This window comes from Salarias fasciatus, chromosome 19 (assembly GCF_902148845.1).
Source record: "Salarias fasciatus chromosome 19, fSalaFa1.1, whole genome shotgun sequence".
NCBI classification, from domain to species: domain Eukaryota; kingdom Metazoa; phylum Chordata; class Actinopteri; order Blenniiformes; family Blenniidae; genus Salarias; species Salarias fasciatus.
The window spans coordinates 11,765,279-11,781,428 of record NC_043763.1 but is presented as its reverse complement, the minus strand read 5'-3'; the positions used below and the strand labels follow the sequence as shown (position 1 = coordinate 11,781,428).

General features: G+C 42.3%; 1 protein-coding gene across 5 annotated transcripts in view; it reads right to left on the bottom strand.

Annotated features, from left to right (window-relative positions):
- Positions 1-16,150, bottom strand: part of pcnt (pericentrin) — a 31,842-nt gene that overhangs the window by 15,405 nt on the left and 287 nt on the right. For 2 of the 5 annotated variants that reach the window (XM_030116427.1, XM_030116429.1), the window contains exons 2-32: positions 14,989-15,018; positions 12,722-12,886; positions 12,132-12,275; positions 11,207-11,356; positions 10,198-11,081; positions 9,757-10,104; positions 9,014-9,401; positions 8,457-8,873; positions 8,149-8,367; positions 7,955-8,050; positions 7,703-7,846; positions 7,309-7,537; positions 7,052-7,131; positions 6,756-6,945; positions 6,429-6,529; positions 6,183-6,294; positions 5,903-6,029; positions 5,374-5,493; positions 5,227-5,296; positions 5,029-5,133; positions 4,772-4,883; positions 4,636-4,676; positions 4,413-4,544; positions 4,080-4,314; positions 3,934-4,000; positions 2,954-3,407; positions 2,632-2,808; positions 2,449-2,520; positions 2,115-2,219; positions 1,633-1,785; positions 784-930 (exon numbers count right to left, since the gene is read on the bottom strand). In XM_030116427.1, coding sequence (XP_029972287.1) covers positions 784-930; positions 1,633-1,785; positions 2,115-2,219; positions 2,449-2,520; positions 2,632-2,808; positions 2,954-3,407; positions 3,934-4,000; positions 4,080-4,314; positions 4,413-4,544; positions 4,636-4,676; positions 4,772-4,883; positions 5,029-5,133; positions 5,227-5,296; positions 5,374-5,493; positions 5,903-6,029; positions 6,183-6,294; positions 6,429-6,529; positions 6,756-6,945; positions 7,052-7,131; positions 7,309-7,537; positions 7,703-7,846; positions 7,955-8,050; positions 8,149-8,367; positions 8,457-8,873; positions 9,014-9,401; positions 9,757-10,104; positions 10,198-11,081; positions 11,207-11,356; positions 12,132-12,275; positions 12,722-12,886; positions 14,989-15,018 — 5,814 coding nt within the window. The remainder of the gene's footprint in view (positions 1-783; positions 931-1,632; positions 1,786-2,114; positions 2,220-2,448; positions 2,521-2,631; positions 2,809-2,953; positions 3,408-3,933; positions 4,001-4,079; positions 4,315-4,412; positions 4,545-4,635; positions 4,677-4,771; positions 4,884-5,028; positions 5,134-5,226; positions 5,297-5,373; positions 5,494-5,902; positions 6,030-6,182; positions 6,295-6,428; positions 6,530-6,755; positions 6,946-7,051; positions 7,132-7,308; positions 7,538-7,702; positions 7,847-7,954; positions 8,051-8,148; positions 8,368-8,456; positions 8,874-9,013; positions 9,402-9,756; positions 10,105-10,197; positions 11,082-11,206; positions 11,357-12,131; positions 12,276-12,721; positions 12,887-14,988; positions 15,019-16,150) is intronic. The other 3 variants (XM_030116430.1, XM_030116431.1, XM_030116428.1) reach the window with 2 other exon arrangements.

Sequence of the window (16,150 nt, the reverse complement as noted above, 5' to 3'; positions counted from 1 at the left end):
AGTACAATATAACAGAGCAACCGATCGATACAATATATTTGAAAATCAGAGCATTTTAGGGGAAAGGGGAAAGGAGGAATCTAGTCTTAAAGGTGCATTAAGGAGTTTTTCAACTTTAAAAATACTTATTTTACACCATAAATATGTTACACATGTTTAATGATGTGTACAATGTGCCCTGACATATTCATTGCAAGTACCGCTAACAGCGCTAAATTGTCACTTGAAAGTTGCAGTGTCGGTCCGGCACCAGAATTTTTTGGGGGAGAATTTGAGAGAATGTGATGTAATGCACGCTCCCGCTGACCTGATATCCTTAAGTTTCGTTTTGTCCGCCATTACTCCACCAGATGCTTAGTGAGCAACAACTGAGTAGGATCTTCCAGAAAGTAAGAAAAGACTGGCTTCTAGCACTGCCACAACTCCAGCACAGACTCCACCAGGTAAAACAAACTTAAATCTTACTTGAGCGCTACTAAAAGAGCGAGGAAGGAGTTTCCCCCTCTTCAGTGCACGCGAGCCACAGGCACGAGTGTTTCACTAAGCTGCGTTACGCCCAAGGCCTGCAGGGGCCGCTGTTTCGCATAAAACGTGCAAACTCCTTAATGAATCTTTAAAATAAATAAATACCCATCACTTTCATTATTTAACAAGCATTTAGCTAAATAAACATCCTTTTTCCAGGATTCTTTTCTAGCAACTAATGCAGCAGGTGACGGCAATCTTTTTTTTTTTTTTTTTTTCCAGAGAATAACTCCACAAACACATTGCTTGCTCTGGTACCTGGGCCACCACAGCATCCAGTTGCTGCAGCTGGGCAGTGAGCTGGCTCATTTTGACGGTGTAGCTCTGCTCCTTTTCCTCCTGTTCCAGCCTGAAGCTCCGCCTCAGGCGTTCAAGCTCCGCCTCCTTCTGCTCTTCAGACTCGGTCTTCAAAGAAAGCAGTGATGATGGGAAGACAAAAGAAAAGACGTTGACGACCTTAAAAAAAAAAACAAGCTGGCACACGCCGTAGGTTCAGTCATCCATCAGATCTTTCGCAGCGTTTCACTAGCTTACAAGCTGGCTTCCACATTTCAGCTGGTCAAAAGCTAAATGTCTGAAAAATAAAATCACCTTCAAGCTTAAAACCTTCTGCATCAGAGGATAAAAAGCTTAGATCCATCCCATTTAGCCACTGTTCAGATGGCGGCAGCAACACAAATACATGCATGACCCAGCGGCACGCAGATCGAGAGAACAGAGACAGACGGACGTGAACACTTCTACATATATGATGCTGGGATTATGAGAAAAGTGGGTTTGAATAAAGCTCCAGTGGGACAGGGGCCAAAGGGGAAAAAAAAAAAAAAAAAGCTATCCTAGGAATGAACTGGTGCAGCTGGAGCTTAGAGAGGGCAATGCCAACCCTCACACACATACACACACAGCTCTCAATAATCCACTGCTATTACATAATCTCACCAAAAAAAAAAAAAAAACTCTAGTTAAAGTCAAATGCCCAACTTCAAAAATCAGACAACAGAACTAACTATAATCACATAACTCATTAGTATCAATTTATGTTTTATCTCATTGCCATTATTCCATTAAGCATTCTTCTTTATCTTTTACTAACGTGTGTTTGTTTACCTTAAGCTGATTAATTCTGTCCTGCAGACGCTCCTCTGATTGGACTTTGAGGAGCTCCACCTCTTCGACAAAGTGCTGCCTTTGCCTTGACGACTCCTCCTCGAGCTCCCTGCGACAAGCTTCCAACTCCCGGGCAGATATGCCCTTCAGTTCCTGCAGCAGAAATGAGGATTGCTTTAATACCGCAGCGTGCGGTCGGTGGAATGCTCACAATTTTAGTGCTTCTCGGGAGAAAATCCAAATAAATACTGTGCCTCAACACACAGGCATGCCATTATAAAGGATGAACAATGACTCAGTGTAATCCCCCTTCTAATGGGCTCTAAGAGTCACTGAGACAAGAACTGAGTTGCAACCATTAAAAGCAACTTGCAGTTTAAAGCATGGGATGTTCACTCACCCTGTAATAGACAAAAAAAAAAAAAAAAAAAGATCACATGGACTGAGGCAATGTGATGCTTGTTCATGTATTAAACTCATACCTGCAGCTGGAGCTGATGCTGTTTAATGAGTTTCTCCTTTTCAGCTGTGGAGGTGAGCGAGAGCTCCTGCAGAGCAGTGCTGTGGTCCTGCTCCAAGGTTAACACCTGAGGAAGAGAGCAGGATGTAAAAACACCATGATGAGGAACTAAAATCTTAGCACAGACGACATATCTTTTCAATCCATCGACACAAATCTCAACCCTCAGGAAGGACGTCTATCACTGTCAAAACTGTGCTGCTCAGATATGTGCTCAGGTTGTGGTGATATGAAAACAAATGCTTTAAATATGAATCACTACAAGCTGTGGCGTTACACTTCCACATGTTGCGTACCTGTTGTTTCAGTGTTTCCAAGGCCTTGCAGTGTTCATTATCTAAGGCCTCTCGAAGAGCAGCGAGCTCAGTCTGCAAGAACAAATCCAGAAAGTACACGGTGAACATCCGCTGTCATGTTGTATTTCTGCTTGATTAACTGAATCATTTCTTTGCGCTCTGCAAACCAACTGTTTTTCTTACCGTGTGGACATGCTTGAGCTCTGCAGCCATGGCTTTGAACTTCTCCATGTGTATCTGAGCCAGCTCTTTTCTCAGGTCCTCTCGGAGACGCTCTGTTACTTGTTTGTGCTCGGAATTACAGTGAGTCAGGTCCTGACGATGCCTCTCTTCAAGCTGAGCCAGCTCATCGCGTAGCGTCTTAGATTTAAATAGAAAAGACATCAGGAAATATATATACAAACTGGGAAAGTAATCACTTTAAACGAAATACATAGTTTGAAAGCTTTTTGTAAATCACTTCATGATATTAAGACTCTTTTATACTTCAAGGTTTGTGTCTTACTTGCACTTCTTTCAGGTATGTGGCCTCCAACGTGTCCATATTTCCCAGCATCCTCTTTTCAAGTTCATCCCTCTCTTTCTGGTGTTTGTGCGTCAGTTCTGCTTCTAAAGCCTCCAACCGAGTCCGATTGGTCTCCTGGAAAACGGCCTCCAGACTTTCAAGGTCTTGCTTTCGTTTGGCGTTGAGGGCTGCTTCCAAGGCAACAAGGTCGGCGTTGTGCTTGGATTCAAGCGCAACAGTCATAGCTGCAAGCTGATCTCTGTGACTGGCACCGAGTGTGTCTAGCTGTGCTTTGTGTTTGGCATCGAGTGTGTTCATTTCTTGGGAGTGTTTGAGCAGCAGTGCCTCTCTCTCATGTTCCATCTCTGCTTTGTGCTTATTTTCTTGCTCTATTACAGACAGTTCAAATCTTTTGACCAAATGCTGCTCCAGTGCTTTTTTCTCCTCTTGGAACCTGAACAGGCAAAATCAAAGTACACAAAACTGTGAAAAACTGTTTTCAGAAGGCTAGATCAGGCCATACTTAGCCCACAGTATCACAGAAACTTAAATTTTAGTCACCACAGGACAGGTCACAAAACCTGGGAGGACTGCTCATATATATATTACTGAAAAGGAAAAGGTGAGTACTTTGAAATTTGAACAAGTGGATTTTGATCTTTAGGATTAGAAATACTACATACAAGGCCGGATTTTTCTCCTGTAGACGGTCCCAAAAATTTCTTTTCCTACAGATGTGCATATTGTGTAAGTGAGGTGTTGATGGGTCTGTATATGTTTGGATCAATGCAGTAGTAACACTGAAAACACTGTAATCAACATTTGTTCTCCAGGATTTCAGTTTAAAATTAAAAAAAATAAAAAATCCTGAAGGTAATATGAAACGAAATCTTAAAAACTAAACTAATACTGCAAAATGGACTTAACAGGATCACCTCCAGCTGGAACGTTCATTTTATGGTTTCTGATTCAGGTCTCACCTCTCTTGTGCTTCATGTAGCCGCTCCTCTCCTTGCTGCTGGAGCACAGCAGTGAGCTCCTTCATTTCTAAAAATAAAAATATAACAAACTGATGGCAAACCACCCCAAACATATCTGACAATCTAAAGGAGCCTTGTTGACTTACTGTTGCCATTGTCCAGCGTCGCCTGCAGAGAGTTTAGCTTTTCTCTTTCCTGAGAAAGAGCTTTTTCAAGAAGTGCCTTCTCTTTCTCCATCTCCTGGTGGAGGTCTGACTGCAAGGCAGACATCTCGGTCTCATGCCTCTCCCTCAGTCTCTTCATGTCTTGCTGCATTGTCTCCTTCTCTTGTTTCAGAGCTTCCTCAAGATGGATAACCTCCTCAGCAAAGTCCTGTTTCAGCTGCAGGCAGTAACAGGGAATGCATTAAATAACACGATTTGCCCAAACCACACTGTATTGTCAAATCTCTGCTTTAGGTTGTTTGATTATTTTTTCACCTTCTTCGTGTTCTGTATTTCGGCATCATGCTGTTTAGTTAAGGCAGCCAGTCTGCTCTCCAGAGTGTGGATGGTAGTTACCGCTGTCTGCATCTGTTCCACATGACACCATATCCTTTGTTCAACCTCAGCCTGATCCAAAAAAAAGAAAAAGTCACAAGGTATTACGTTATATTGATTATTTTTCTTCTAAATTCACTCCAAATATTGAATATCTTCTCACCTCTACGTGCTGTGCTGTCTCTAAACGGACTCTGGTGAGATCTATGACAATAAAAACAATTGTCAATTCACGACTTCTAAACACCAAATGAAAAACTTGTCATTTAAAAAAAAAAAAAAAGATCTGGGCTCCACACCTCTTAAATGCCCATCAGAAAGTTTGGCTCTGAGCTGCTCTAGGTCCAGGGCGTGACGCGTCTTCATCTCCTGCAGCTCCTCATAGTAACGGTCGGTGAGGTCTGAGCGCGCCTGATGGACCAGTAACACAAAACAAGTCACGATAGAGAAGATATTCTGCACCATGAGCAGCCATTCATGTTTGCTTCTCATTTTTTTCCTGTAAAATGTGAAGAATCTAAACAGTGAGGAGGTGATCAATGCTTCAGCAGGTTACCTGTCGGAGTTCCTCCTTAAAGGAAAGCGTCAAAGACGACTGCAGACTGGAAATGTCGTTGGCATGTCTCTCCTCCAGCTGAAGCCTCAAAGTGTCAAACATTTCCTGTATCAAAAATAAAATAGGACTCAAATTTTAGCAAAGAAGTAAATTCAATTTAAAAAGGAAGCCACTCATCTACAATAATACGTATCTCACCTCTGGTATTTCATGCTCAACAGCTGAATGATCCAATTTTTCCTCCATATCGTGAATTTGAGACATTGTACTGAAACAGAAGCCAAAGGCATCAATTGTAGACTACAACTCATGAATCCTATTTCACACGCAGACTAACACACGTACCTTTCATCTGTGGTTTTTACCAGCGATTCCTCCAAGGCACCTTCAACCAGCCTCAGCTGCAGCAGAGCAATTTCCTCTCTGTAGCTCTCCTCGGCTACACACAACCGCTTCTCGAAATACCTGCAGGAGTTTGGAGGGAAAACATGATTGCTTTGGAGAAAGAACGTCATAACAACAGACTGAGGTCAGTATCACTGCATTTAATATACAATAAGTTTTGTTTTTACAATGTTAATATTCACCCTGCCTGGGTTTATTCAAATTTATAAGCAATCAGTGACTGCTGATGTTTCTTTTTTCCAGATAACTTCAATATCACCGTGTATTACATATGTGTGACCTTATTCTGTCTGAGTTAACGGTCATTCTGTTGAAGTCCTGGGGGCTGCTGACTTGGATGTGCATAAGTGCAAAGCGCCATCTGCTTGTTTTCTGGTGGTGTTATTTTTGTATGTGTACTTTTCATAATCATGCCAGTGATGACAGGACCGGGATGCGAGATTTAAAGAGCCAGTTTGTGCTCTCGTACCTCCTCAGGCTTTCCAGTTCAGCCTCGTTCTGCTCTTTAATTTCTCGCTTTTGTTCGTTAAACTCAGATTTCAGGCGTTCTATGTCATCAACACGAGACGAGCGGGCAATAAGCTGCTCTTTAAGCTCTGGAGGACAACAGAATGGACAAAGACAAGACAATGTTAAAATAAACAAGAGTCATTTCCTTTAAAAATAAAGATTCTAAGCCATGATTTGTAGCTAACGGAGCTAAATCAATTCCACAAAAGCAGCTATTAGAAAGGTGCGTTGAAGCCTACCTCCCAACTCTTGTCGACTTGCTCTCATGCTCTCCAGCTGGGTCCACAGCTGACCTATTTCTAATTCTGAGCTCTGCTTTTGTGACGAAATCTCCTCCTGGAGGCGCAAAACCTGGCCAAAGAGGAAACATGACCACCATCAAAAAAAAAAAAAAACAATTTTTGATATCAGTAGATGCTTATGCTGTGATTTGATACAGGAAATATCTTCAAATTTAAGTGATTTAGATGAAATAGAGAAGTAACCTCTTGCTCCAATTGATGTTCTTTCTCCTGTAGTTGTTGGACTTGCTCGTCCTTCTCCTTCAGCACAGTGTTATGATTACAAACCAAGTCCTCTAAAGAACCTGAGAGGAAAGAAAGCATTCAATAAATGAAAAAAATTGTGAAATCACATACAAATGTGCATTCAAATCCAGAGACTGAAATTGAAAGAAAAATAAAAGTGTTCCAAGGATGCTGTGGGTTCAGTTGTGCGGTCAGTGTGGTTATTTATTACTGAGATATTTTAATCCAGTGGAAAGAGATCAGTAATTGGTCTCATTAAAATTGCAGTTTAGGGATGCAACCTACATGTAGCAGCAACTTTGTCCGCCCAGGCTCGTTTCAGCTCCTCTTGCAGGTCCTCCAGTCTGGCCTGAGTTTTCTGCAGCTCTGACTGTGCTTCAGTTAAAGCACCGCTTGTCTCAGTGAGAGAGGCCTGTGTGCTTGTGAGTACTGTTTGTGTCTTCTCAGCTTTACTTTGCCATTGTGTACTGAGAGTCTGAAAGAAAAAAGACAAACAGGAATTTTCAGAAAGTTGTATTAAAAGAAAAAAAAAGGTACTTGTGCAAAAAACCTGAAAATATGGCTTTGCAAAAAGGCTTCACCTCTACCTCTTTGGCCTGAATTTCACCCAACGAGGCTCTCTCCTGCGCAACCCGAGTCTCCAACTGCTGCTTCAACTCATCTGAACATGCAGAAAAATAAAGAGATATTTACCAGATACAACAACTGTACATGTTCTACTTTTATTCATGATATGTGAAACATTTACAGTCAGTCATTAGGTCATACCAAACGTATAAGCCAAGCATTCTGTGTGGGAAAATAACACTAAATGTTCAAATAAACTCTCTGCACCGACCTATTTCTTGACGATGCTTTTCAATCAGCCTGTCATGCTGCTCCTGGTTCTGCTGTTTGATCTGTTCAAGCTCTGATTTATGGTTGGCCTGAAGTTGTTCCATCTCCTGGGTCCATGTTTCATTCACGGAGGTCTGGAGCTTCGTCACATCAGACAGCTCCAGCTGCTGTGCTTCTTGGATTGCGGTCATACTCAGGCGCAGAGCTTCAAGCTCCAAGTTCTTTTGAGCCTAAAGGAAATAAACCACATGCTGATAAAATTGTTGTTGCTGTATATACACAAGCTAAATAAATTAGATGGCAACAGATAACATTTTACAATATTATGAAAGAGAAAAACCGGCCAGTAAAGAGACAAACCGATGTTGCCGAGGACGAGTTTGTATTTAATTTACCTGAGCTTGCTGCAGTTCAGCCTGGTGAGCCGCCTCCAAGCTTTCCCTCAGCTCTAGTGTCACCTCGGTCCTCAGCTGACTGAGCTCCTCGTTGTGTTTGTCATTCAGCTCTGACACCATCCTCTCATGCTCTCGTTCAGTTACCTGAGAGCAGCGTAGAGGGAAAAAAACTTGAGAGGTTTTCTTTAACAGGGTAAATTAAGCAAGAACTTCAACTGTAGTGAGAAACACTGGAGATGTATTGTATTGTACCTGTTTGATTAGGCAGAGCTGTTGCTTTTGTTCTTCCTCCATAATGGCCTGCTGCTTCAGAAGTTCTTCCCCCAGATGAGCTTTCAACTCTGAAACCTTGATGTAAGTATAAAACACACGATGAAAACTAATCAATTACATGACACTGCATATTAAATCATGCAAAACACTTCAGTGCAATTTGTAAATTCCACCTCTTGCTGATGTTTCTCTGTCATGTCTTTTATCTCCTGTAGGTGAGCCGTCTTCAGCCTTTCCGTCTCCTCCTGTACAGTCAGGGCCTGTTTCTCCATCAGAGCCGCCTTCTCGTTTTCCCTCTCCTTCATTTGAGCTTCTAAAAGACGTCTCACGTCGACGAGCTCTTTCTCCTTCTCCTGCCGCTCATACTCCCATTTCTCCTTCTGTTCGGCCAGCTGTAATTATGATTTGGGAGTTTCAGACTCATCACAACAATTGAAAATCACACAGAAAAGAGAGAGGAGAAAAAAAAACATTAACATACCTCAACATCTTTTTCTTTCAAAATATTCTCAAATTGTTCAAGCTCCTCTTCCAGGACTTGCTCTATCTGCTTTATCTGCCTGTCCATCTCTTCTTCCTTTTTCCTGTGCTCCTCCCTCTCTTGCAGAGACCGAGCGTGGTCCTCCTCCAGACTGGCCAGGTTTTGTCTCAGACAGGAAATCTGAGATTCCAGCTCAATTTTCTCCTTTTCAGCACTCTCTAGCCTCTCACGGCTGTGTCGCAGTTCTTCCTCCAGCCGCTCAACTTCTGTTTGGACATTTTGAATCTGCCCACGTGTAGCATCGAGCTCCTTCAATACCGTGTCCTGCTCAGCTGTCTTTTTATTCAACAGATTCGATGTAGTTTTATGTTCCGCTTTTGTTTTCTCAAGCTCTGACAGAAGATGCTCACAGTGGACCTAGAAAAATGAAAGAAAAGGAAAGGGTTAATCCTTTTATGTAACATGTTTTTTCCTATGAATGTGAGCTTCCATTTTAAGTCCAGCATTTCTGATTTCAAAAAGCTTGTTTGGCAAAGCGGCTTAATATCACTGTGTACCTGTAGTGTTTGCAACTGGTTGTCATCTCTGAATAATTTTGGGCTCTCTTTGGCAGAAACCGCAGCCTGCTTTATCTCCTGCGGAGAATATTCCAGCAGCTCCTGCTGCTCTTGTTGAGAAGAGAGAGTCTCTTTCTCCTGCTCATTCAACAGTTTCTCTTCTTCCTCCGATGAAAACGTGGCAGGCACAAGCAGGGAAGTTTCATCGACTTCTCCTGTCAGCATAAGTATATTCTCCTGTTCTTTTCCCTCCAATAAGGCACCAGGTTTGTTCTTAAGGTTGTCTTGTTCTGCGGCTTTCACGCTCGTCTCCTCCAAACTCCTCTTTGCTTTTTCCTCTTCGAGCTCCCACAGAGCTTGCCTGAGCTCCTCTGTCACTTGAGACCACCTGAATACACAGATAAAGGAGAACAACTTATTCTGCATGACACATCAATACATTACCCAGAGGGAAATACCTGTTTGATTATTTAAATTGCTCTCATCCAGGGATTCTCTAAAATACGGTCACGCTTTTTGACTGACTTAAAATTAAAAATGTTAAGTTGCAATTTTTTTTCGATTTTGACAGCTGCTCCAGGAAAGGGTTGAAGGACAAAAACAAGAAATCAAAGGGAGCTCCATTAAAGCTACATTAAATACACAAAATAAAGCATTTCAGAATTGAAATGACAAAACTAAAAATATGTCATTGGGGTTAGCCAGCAAAACAAAACACATCAATATATAAATAAATACTTTACCTGTTCCTTGCCTCCTCCAGCTCTTCAGCACTTTTAATGACTTCCTCCTTCAGCACATTCAGGTCCCGCTCTTTCAGAGCCAGCTCATCTCGCAGCTCTTCACACTGCTGAATCAACAGTTCTTTTTCCAATTCGGCCCCCTCACGCCGCTGCTCTGAGTTGTTACTGATCTCCATTTCACCGGGGGTGAAGTTGTGAGGATACGGGGACGGGGACTCGCTAATGGACTCATCAGCAGCAGGGACAAAGTAATGTGGATCCAAGATGCTGTCGTTTTCTTCTTCATGGACACGATTTGAAATTGACAACAGGGGCTGGTCTCCGAACACGTCACTGTTCAGCTCAAAACTGTAAAGACGGGCACAAAGTCAGTGTCAGGGATTTAATTACCAGGCTGCAAAATAACATCTGCACAAAATACAGGTTTGACTTGTTTCTGACCTGTGTTCTGCTGAGACGTCCAGCTGACTGCCGTGTTCAAAGCTGGCGTTTCCCACTGACGACTGTGACTGTGCGATGGGAACTGACGAGAAGTAACGCTCCATCAGGACATCACCGGGTATTGATGCCTCTATGTCATCTTGATCGGGTTCGCTTTGCCGATTAGCTTCTTCCACGCCGATCGTCCCATCGAAGCCGAAGCCAGCTGTCGCTTGGTTCTGCTTGTTCTTGGACGCCTTAAGACTGATAACCTCTTCTTCTCGGAACTTAAGTTCCATTTCCCTCTCATCCAACAGCTGCCTGACTCGCTGAACCTCCGCTCTATGCTCTTCTTTGAGCCTCATCACCTCTTCCTCATGACTCATAGCACGGCTGGCAGCACTAAGAGCCTCCTCACTGAACTTGCTAATGGAGTCTTGCTCCTCCTGAAGTCTCCTCCTTAGCTCCAACACCTCCTTGTTAAGTTTCTCCTTTTCCTCTTTGCACTGCTGCATTGCAAGGCACTGATTCTGGATTTGGCTTAGCTCAGTCTGGAGGCTTTGTAGCTCTTCTTCTCTTTCTTTTCGCTCTTCTTCCCTCCCTTGCTTCTCCTTCTCTAGCAAAGAAAGCACATGTTGGTTTTTCTCCATCTCTTCAGCTAGTTGGGCAAATATGCGTTGGCTGTTCTTCCTTTCCTCTTCTAGCTCGGCTCTCAGTGTGTGCAGGACAGAATCTGCCTCAGTGACGACACTTCCAGCACCTGACTGAGAGACAGGGCTTGCACTTCCTGCGCCCTCTGGCAGTGAATCCTTGTGATTTGTGCTTGCATCCTGGGAAGAAAGTCCAAGCTGTGGCTGAACTTCTGCTCCCGTTTGGCTTTTGAGCCGCTGAAATCCTTCACTGGTCTATGAGAAAAGACATTGCTGGGATTATACAGACACAATAGTACATAAGCTATTAAAATACATTTGCTAAATTTGAAAGAATCCCGAGTGGTGCCACATGTTTATTGGTACTGAACAGCACATACTTGGTGGAGTTGCCTCTGCAGAGCCTGAATCTGTCCAGCAAGTGACTGCGCCTCCAGCTGTACCTGGTCTCTACTAGCCAGTGCCTCTTGCAAGTTGGAGCTGAGTTTGGCAATTATTTCATTGCGCTTCTCCACAGCCTGCTGTAATTGCTGCAAGAATAACAAAAAGCATGATGGGACAATTTTATTAAATCTTTGTGGGAAAAAAACTAATCAGTCTGCAGCCTAACAAAAACCAGACTGATTTCTAAACATTTTTTTTCCAAATCATTAAAAAGTTAACCATTATCAAAAAGAATACGATTTCATGTTGGAAAAAAGAAAACTCTATAAATTAAACATCAGAAAATAATTTAAAAAAAAAAATCTAAATTAAACATAGAACACATTATGGTTAAGCCCACTTAGTTCCAAACGTGTCTTCACAATAAGCAGACAACAAAATGTTTTCAGACCATGAAAACACCCTGTAGCTTCCTTGCTCTGCACACAAACCTTCATATTAAAGGAAAACTGTGCTGCAGTTTCAGACTGAAGCAGCCAAGCAGTCATGCAGAAGAGGGGAAAGTCACATCCCCCATGGGTTGTTAATACGACTCAAATTCACAAATGTCCTTATTCAAATACAACGCCAGTGTACAGAAAGGACACGAAATTCAAACTAAATCCATGTACAGTCCTGTCAAACACAAAACTGATCGACTGACTTCAGTGTGCCAGCAGAGGACTGGAATAAAATGCCAGGTGCCTACACAAAACCAGCTCTGCCAGCAATCTCACATCACATAGATCAGTCAATATTACATACAAAGAAGTGTTTAAATTGTTTGCTTCAACGTGGGCATGAAAGACGGCCATAATACACAGACATCCATTAAAAAATCTGATATACAACATAGTTGTACAAATAATTTAATGTGTATACCTTGAGCTGCTCTCTGTCAGTGAGTGCAGCCAGCTCCTCATCTCTCAAGTTTTCTACAGGGGAAGGAGTTCGCTCTGGGGTGAGGCGCTGATCCTTCTGTTCTTCATTCTGATGACCCTCACATTCCTCTGGTTTTTGAGCTCCCTGCAGGATTAAAACGTATTTTATTTACATCGAAATGTAACTATGTGAACAAAAATATCAGTACCACATCCCAAAAATATTTGCATTTATTTTTGCGAAACTTTCCCTTTGAGGGAAAAAAAAAAAAAAAAAAAACAAGCAATAAATAATGCTATAGTTTATCCTGACAGGGTTGCTATGACAACATGGCCAACAGGCAACATGATGGCTAGTGACCCATTTCTGTATGTTTATAAGACCAGGGTGCTGACAATGTGCAAACAACACTAGACATATGCTGGAGGTCTAATGTGATCCGTGACTAAAGCATAGTACGCTCATGTGGGAATTAAATGAGATTAAATCAGTGGTGTCATTTCAAATGGTTTTCTTAAGGTCCATGCAAGTGTCTTTGTCATAATTCAATAACTAATGCATGGACGGTCCCTGTGTAAACACAAATATACCTCGAGGGTGGTCTTGAGGTCAAGCTCTGAGGGAGGAGCTGCTTCTACGTGGCAGTCTTGCGGCGAGCTGTCATTCTGCGAGACATTCGTGCCCTTCCTCTTCTGCGTCTTTTTCGGCGCCCTCTCCCCGTCGCCTTTCGCCCGCTTCTGTCTGTAACTAGCAAGCTGCGCAGGAAGGACAGTGACAGGTAGATGGACACGTAGGTCAGGACCACAGAGCACCACCACACTACCAGCATGCTGATGCTCGAGGAGCAAGAGCAAGAATAAACTCAAGTTCAGAGTTATCGTTTCAAAGCAGTGGAAATCATGGAAAGCATCAAAATTATTAATGTGAAACAATAGTTGTTAGTCCAGCTTGCAGGGAGAAAAGCATTGAAAGTCCTTGTTTTGATGAGTCAGTTGTCCTTCAAAAAAAAAAAAAAAAGCCCAGCTATCAAAAATAGTATCCAAGTTCAAAATGAGGTGACGACGCTATATATTCTCAAATCTCCAGAGCCCATGACAGTGCAGACTTTTGTGACACAGATTAGAAATAATCTCTTCTGAACAGACCAGAAACAGAGAGAAATAAAAGTACACATCTGTCACTTCATTAATGGCATTTTAACAAGCAAAAAAAGACACACAGATGTGGATTGGAGCTTTTAAAAACAAATTAAAAGTCATAAAAGCATAAAACCCAAGGATCTGAGTCTGAGGTGTTCAGAGAAAAAATATCCATAAGAGAAAAAGCATAGTTCAAGATTTAGCTTGCTTTCCAGATCGTCTGATAAGCAGTAAATTAATCCAAGCTGTTTCTCTTTCAAAAACACTCCTCTTTATATTGCTGCCTTTCTGTCTCCAAGCCTGGCTCTTCTTTAAGCAGCTTAAATCAGATTACAGCGGTTCACATTGTCAGATATTGATGGAGAGCTTCATGAAGGTCTCTGTCACAGTCAGCTGTTGACTCTCTGTCTTGCTGGTGGTTAAATCTATCGATTCCTCCCCGTCATGGCAGTTCCGTCCCCCTCTCCTAGTTTAGATCTTGAAGCCTGCAAGCAGCAGCACAGCCCGAGGTCTCGTCCTAAAACTTGCCACCAGAGCCAACGTGCAGAGCAGAGGGATCCACAAAGTCTGGATAGAGAGGATGGCATTTGTCTAGACTGAGGCGAGAGGGTGGAGACTGAGAGATGTATCCACGCGGAGAGGAGGAGACAGAGCTCTGTGTGTGTGGAGAGCAGCATCAGATTGTGCGTGCTCAATTCAATTTGAGATTACAAGGCCCCCGGAGACCTACTTGTTGCTTTGTGCGATGAGTCACAAACATGCATGACAACAATGCCGTGTGGTAATGTTTGATAACACATCACATGCATGGCCATTAAGCCACACAAAGGGTTTGAATTGGATCTATTCACAACTCAATAATTCATTTTTACTCCAGACACAGGGCGGCATCCGTTTTTAAAAGCAAATATTGCTTCTCACCTCAAACTGGTGTGAGTACCAAACTCATTTTTCCATTTAAAACTCATCACATCCTTCATTCACCACTCTTTCGCTGCCTCTGCCTGCTACTAAATGCATCACATCTCAGAAAAAACGACCAGATGAGCTGTGTTTAGCCCAAGGCCACTTTTGTTCCACTGAGAGTCTGACTAACTGGCTGGAGCTTACAGACAAATCAGATGCAACTGGCTGCTGCACCCTGCTACTGTGTTCTCAAACACTAAGACAGGGTCATAGCATGCTGCTGTGCTGAATGTGGGTCAGGTTTTTTTTCATCCATCCATGTGTGAACTGAATTTCCTACACATGTGGACTTCTTTCAATGTGGGAGAGAAATCAGAGCTATTTGATGCAGCAAACACAGGGAGGGCAACTGACAGTGCTGGATTACCATAGCAACATCATCCATGTGAGACACAAGCACAACATATTCAACCTCATTAAATCCCATGGGCACACTGCACCACCTGATGGCCTGCAACCAGCATGACAGTGCATGGAAGGTGAATTTCCACTTCAAGCATTTAAATTTGGAACACAAATGATTTCATGATTTATAGTAATGACAGCTTAAATTATAAAATCATTACTCGAAGAGGAGCAAGCTTGATCAACAGCAACCCCACCATAATGCAGAAAAGCCGTAAGTCAAGTGAAAACTTCCCAATCATTACAAACAAAACAATTACCAGACAGAGAGGGGGAAAAAGGCCCACACACCAACAACCTCTTGACAACATTAAGTTGCAATGATAGTCACCACCCTGTATACTTACCGACTGGCTTCCAGGTATGTTGGAAGATTTCTGTCATGAGGAATATCAGTGTCAGGTAATTCAGATTCAGCAAATGACAAATGGCTTTATATTACCCTGATCTTACGGATTAGCTACAGTCTGGGTTGAGGGTGGATGACAAAGTGCAGTCATCACATAAATTAACTACTGAGAACATGTGACCCACTTCTAAATGTGGTTGTTAGACAATGTGGCTTTCTGCAAACACAGAGAAGGTCATTGTTCAGCACTGACCCATTACTAATATGGCCTCCACCTTAAGTAACAACAGCAGTTTTGGTTTTCTATAATATCAACTCGATGCTACAGAATATAGTAATGCTCAGCCTACATATGCATTTCATAACCTGATCCTTCACTTCTATATATTTATCATGCTGTCAAGAGTCACAAACACAGCTGAATATCACTTGTTTAGACAAGTACTTAAAGAGAGAAAAGTCACATTAAACACCTACATATGTCTGAAAATGGGACCCTACATAGTGATTTATTATTTTCGAACTGTGACTGTGCTATAATAGACCTGTCCAGCCCTAAAGTGTAGGATGGTATTGAAGAGGAACTGCAGCTGGTGCATATTTTGCTGTGACCTTTAAAACACTGAGTAATAACAATAAAAATAACAATAATTGTAATAATAATAATAATTTAAAAACATACATGTTTAGGACATGTAATTGAGACTGAGTCATACCTGGGTATTTACAGATAACTTTAATAATCAGACCTCAACAAAAGTAATTCATTTCGGTAAATGTTGGGCGATAGTTTGCAATATTAAATCATGCGTCACCAACAACACATCGTCGACCCCTGCACTACAACACTTGGCTCAAAGACAGTACGCGTAAATCCATATCGAAGATATCGTCCAAAAATAATTACCAAGTTGCCCCTGTGTTTACAAACATTAAAAGACAGGGGTGAAAAATTAACGGTTTCATTTACGTGACTTTGGTGAGTTACATTTGACTGCATGAGTTCATCACTTCACCTGCACCACAAACATAACTTTGCAGTGAGCTACGTTTCAACAATAATGAACGCACGGCAAGCTGCACACCGAGTGCCTGCCATGGGCCGGGCAGAAGGACTCTAAGCAACGAGAAACACAACATATTTTTTTAGGAGGTGGGAG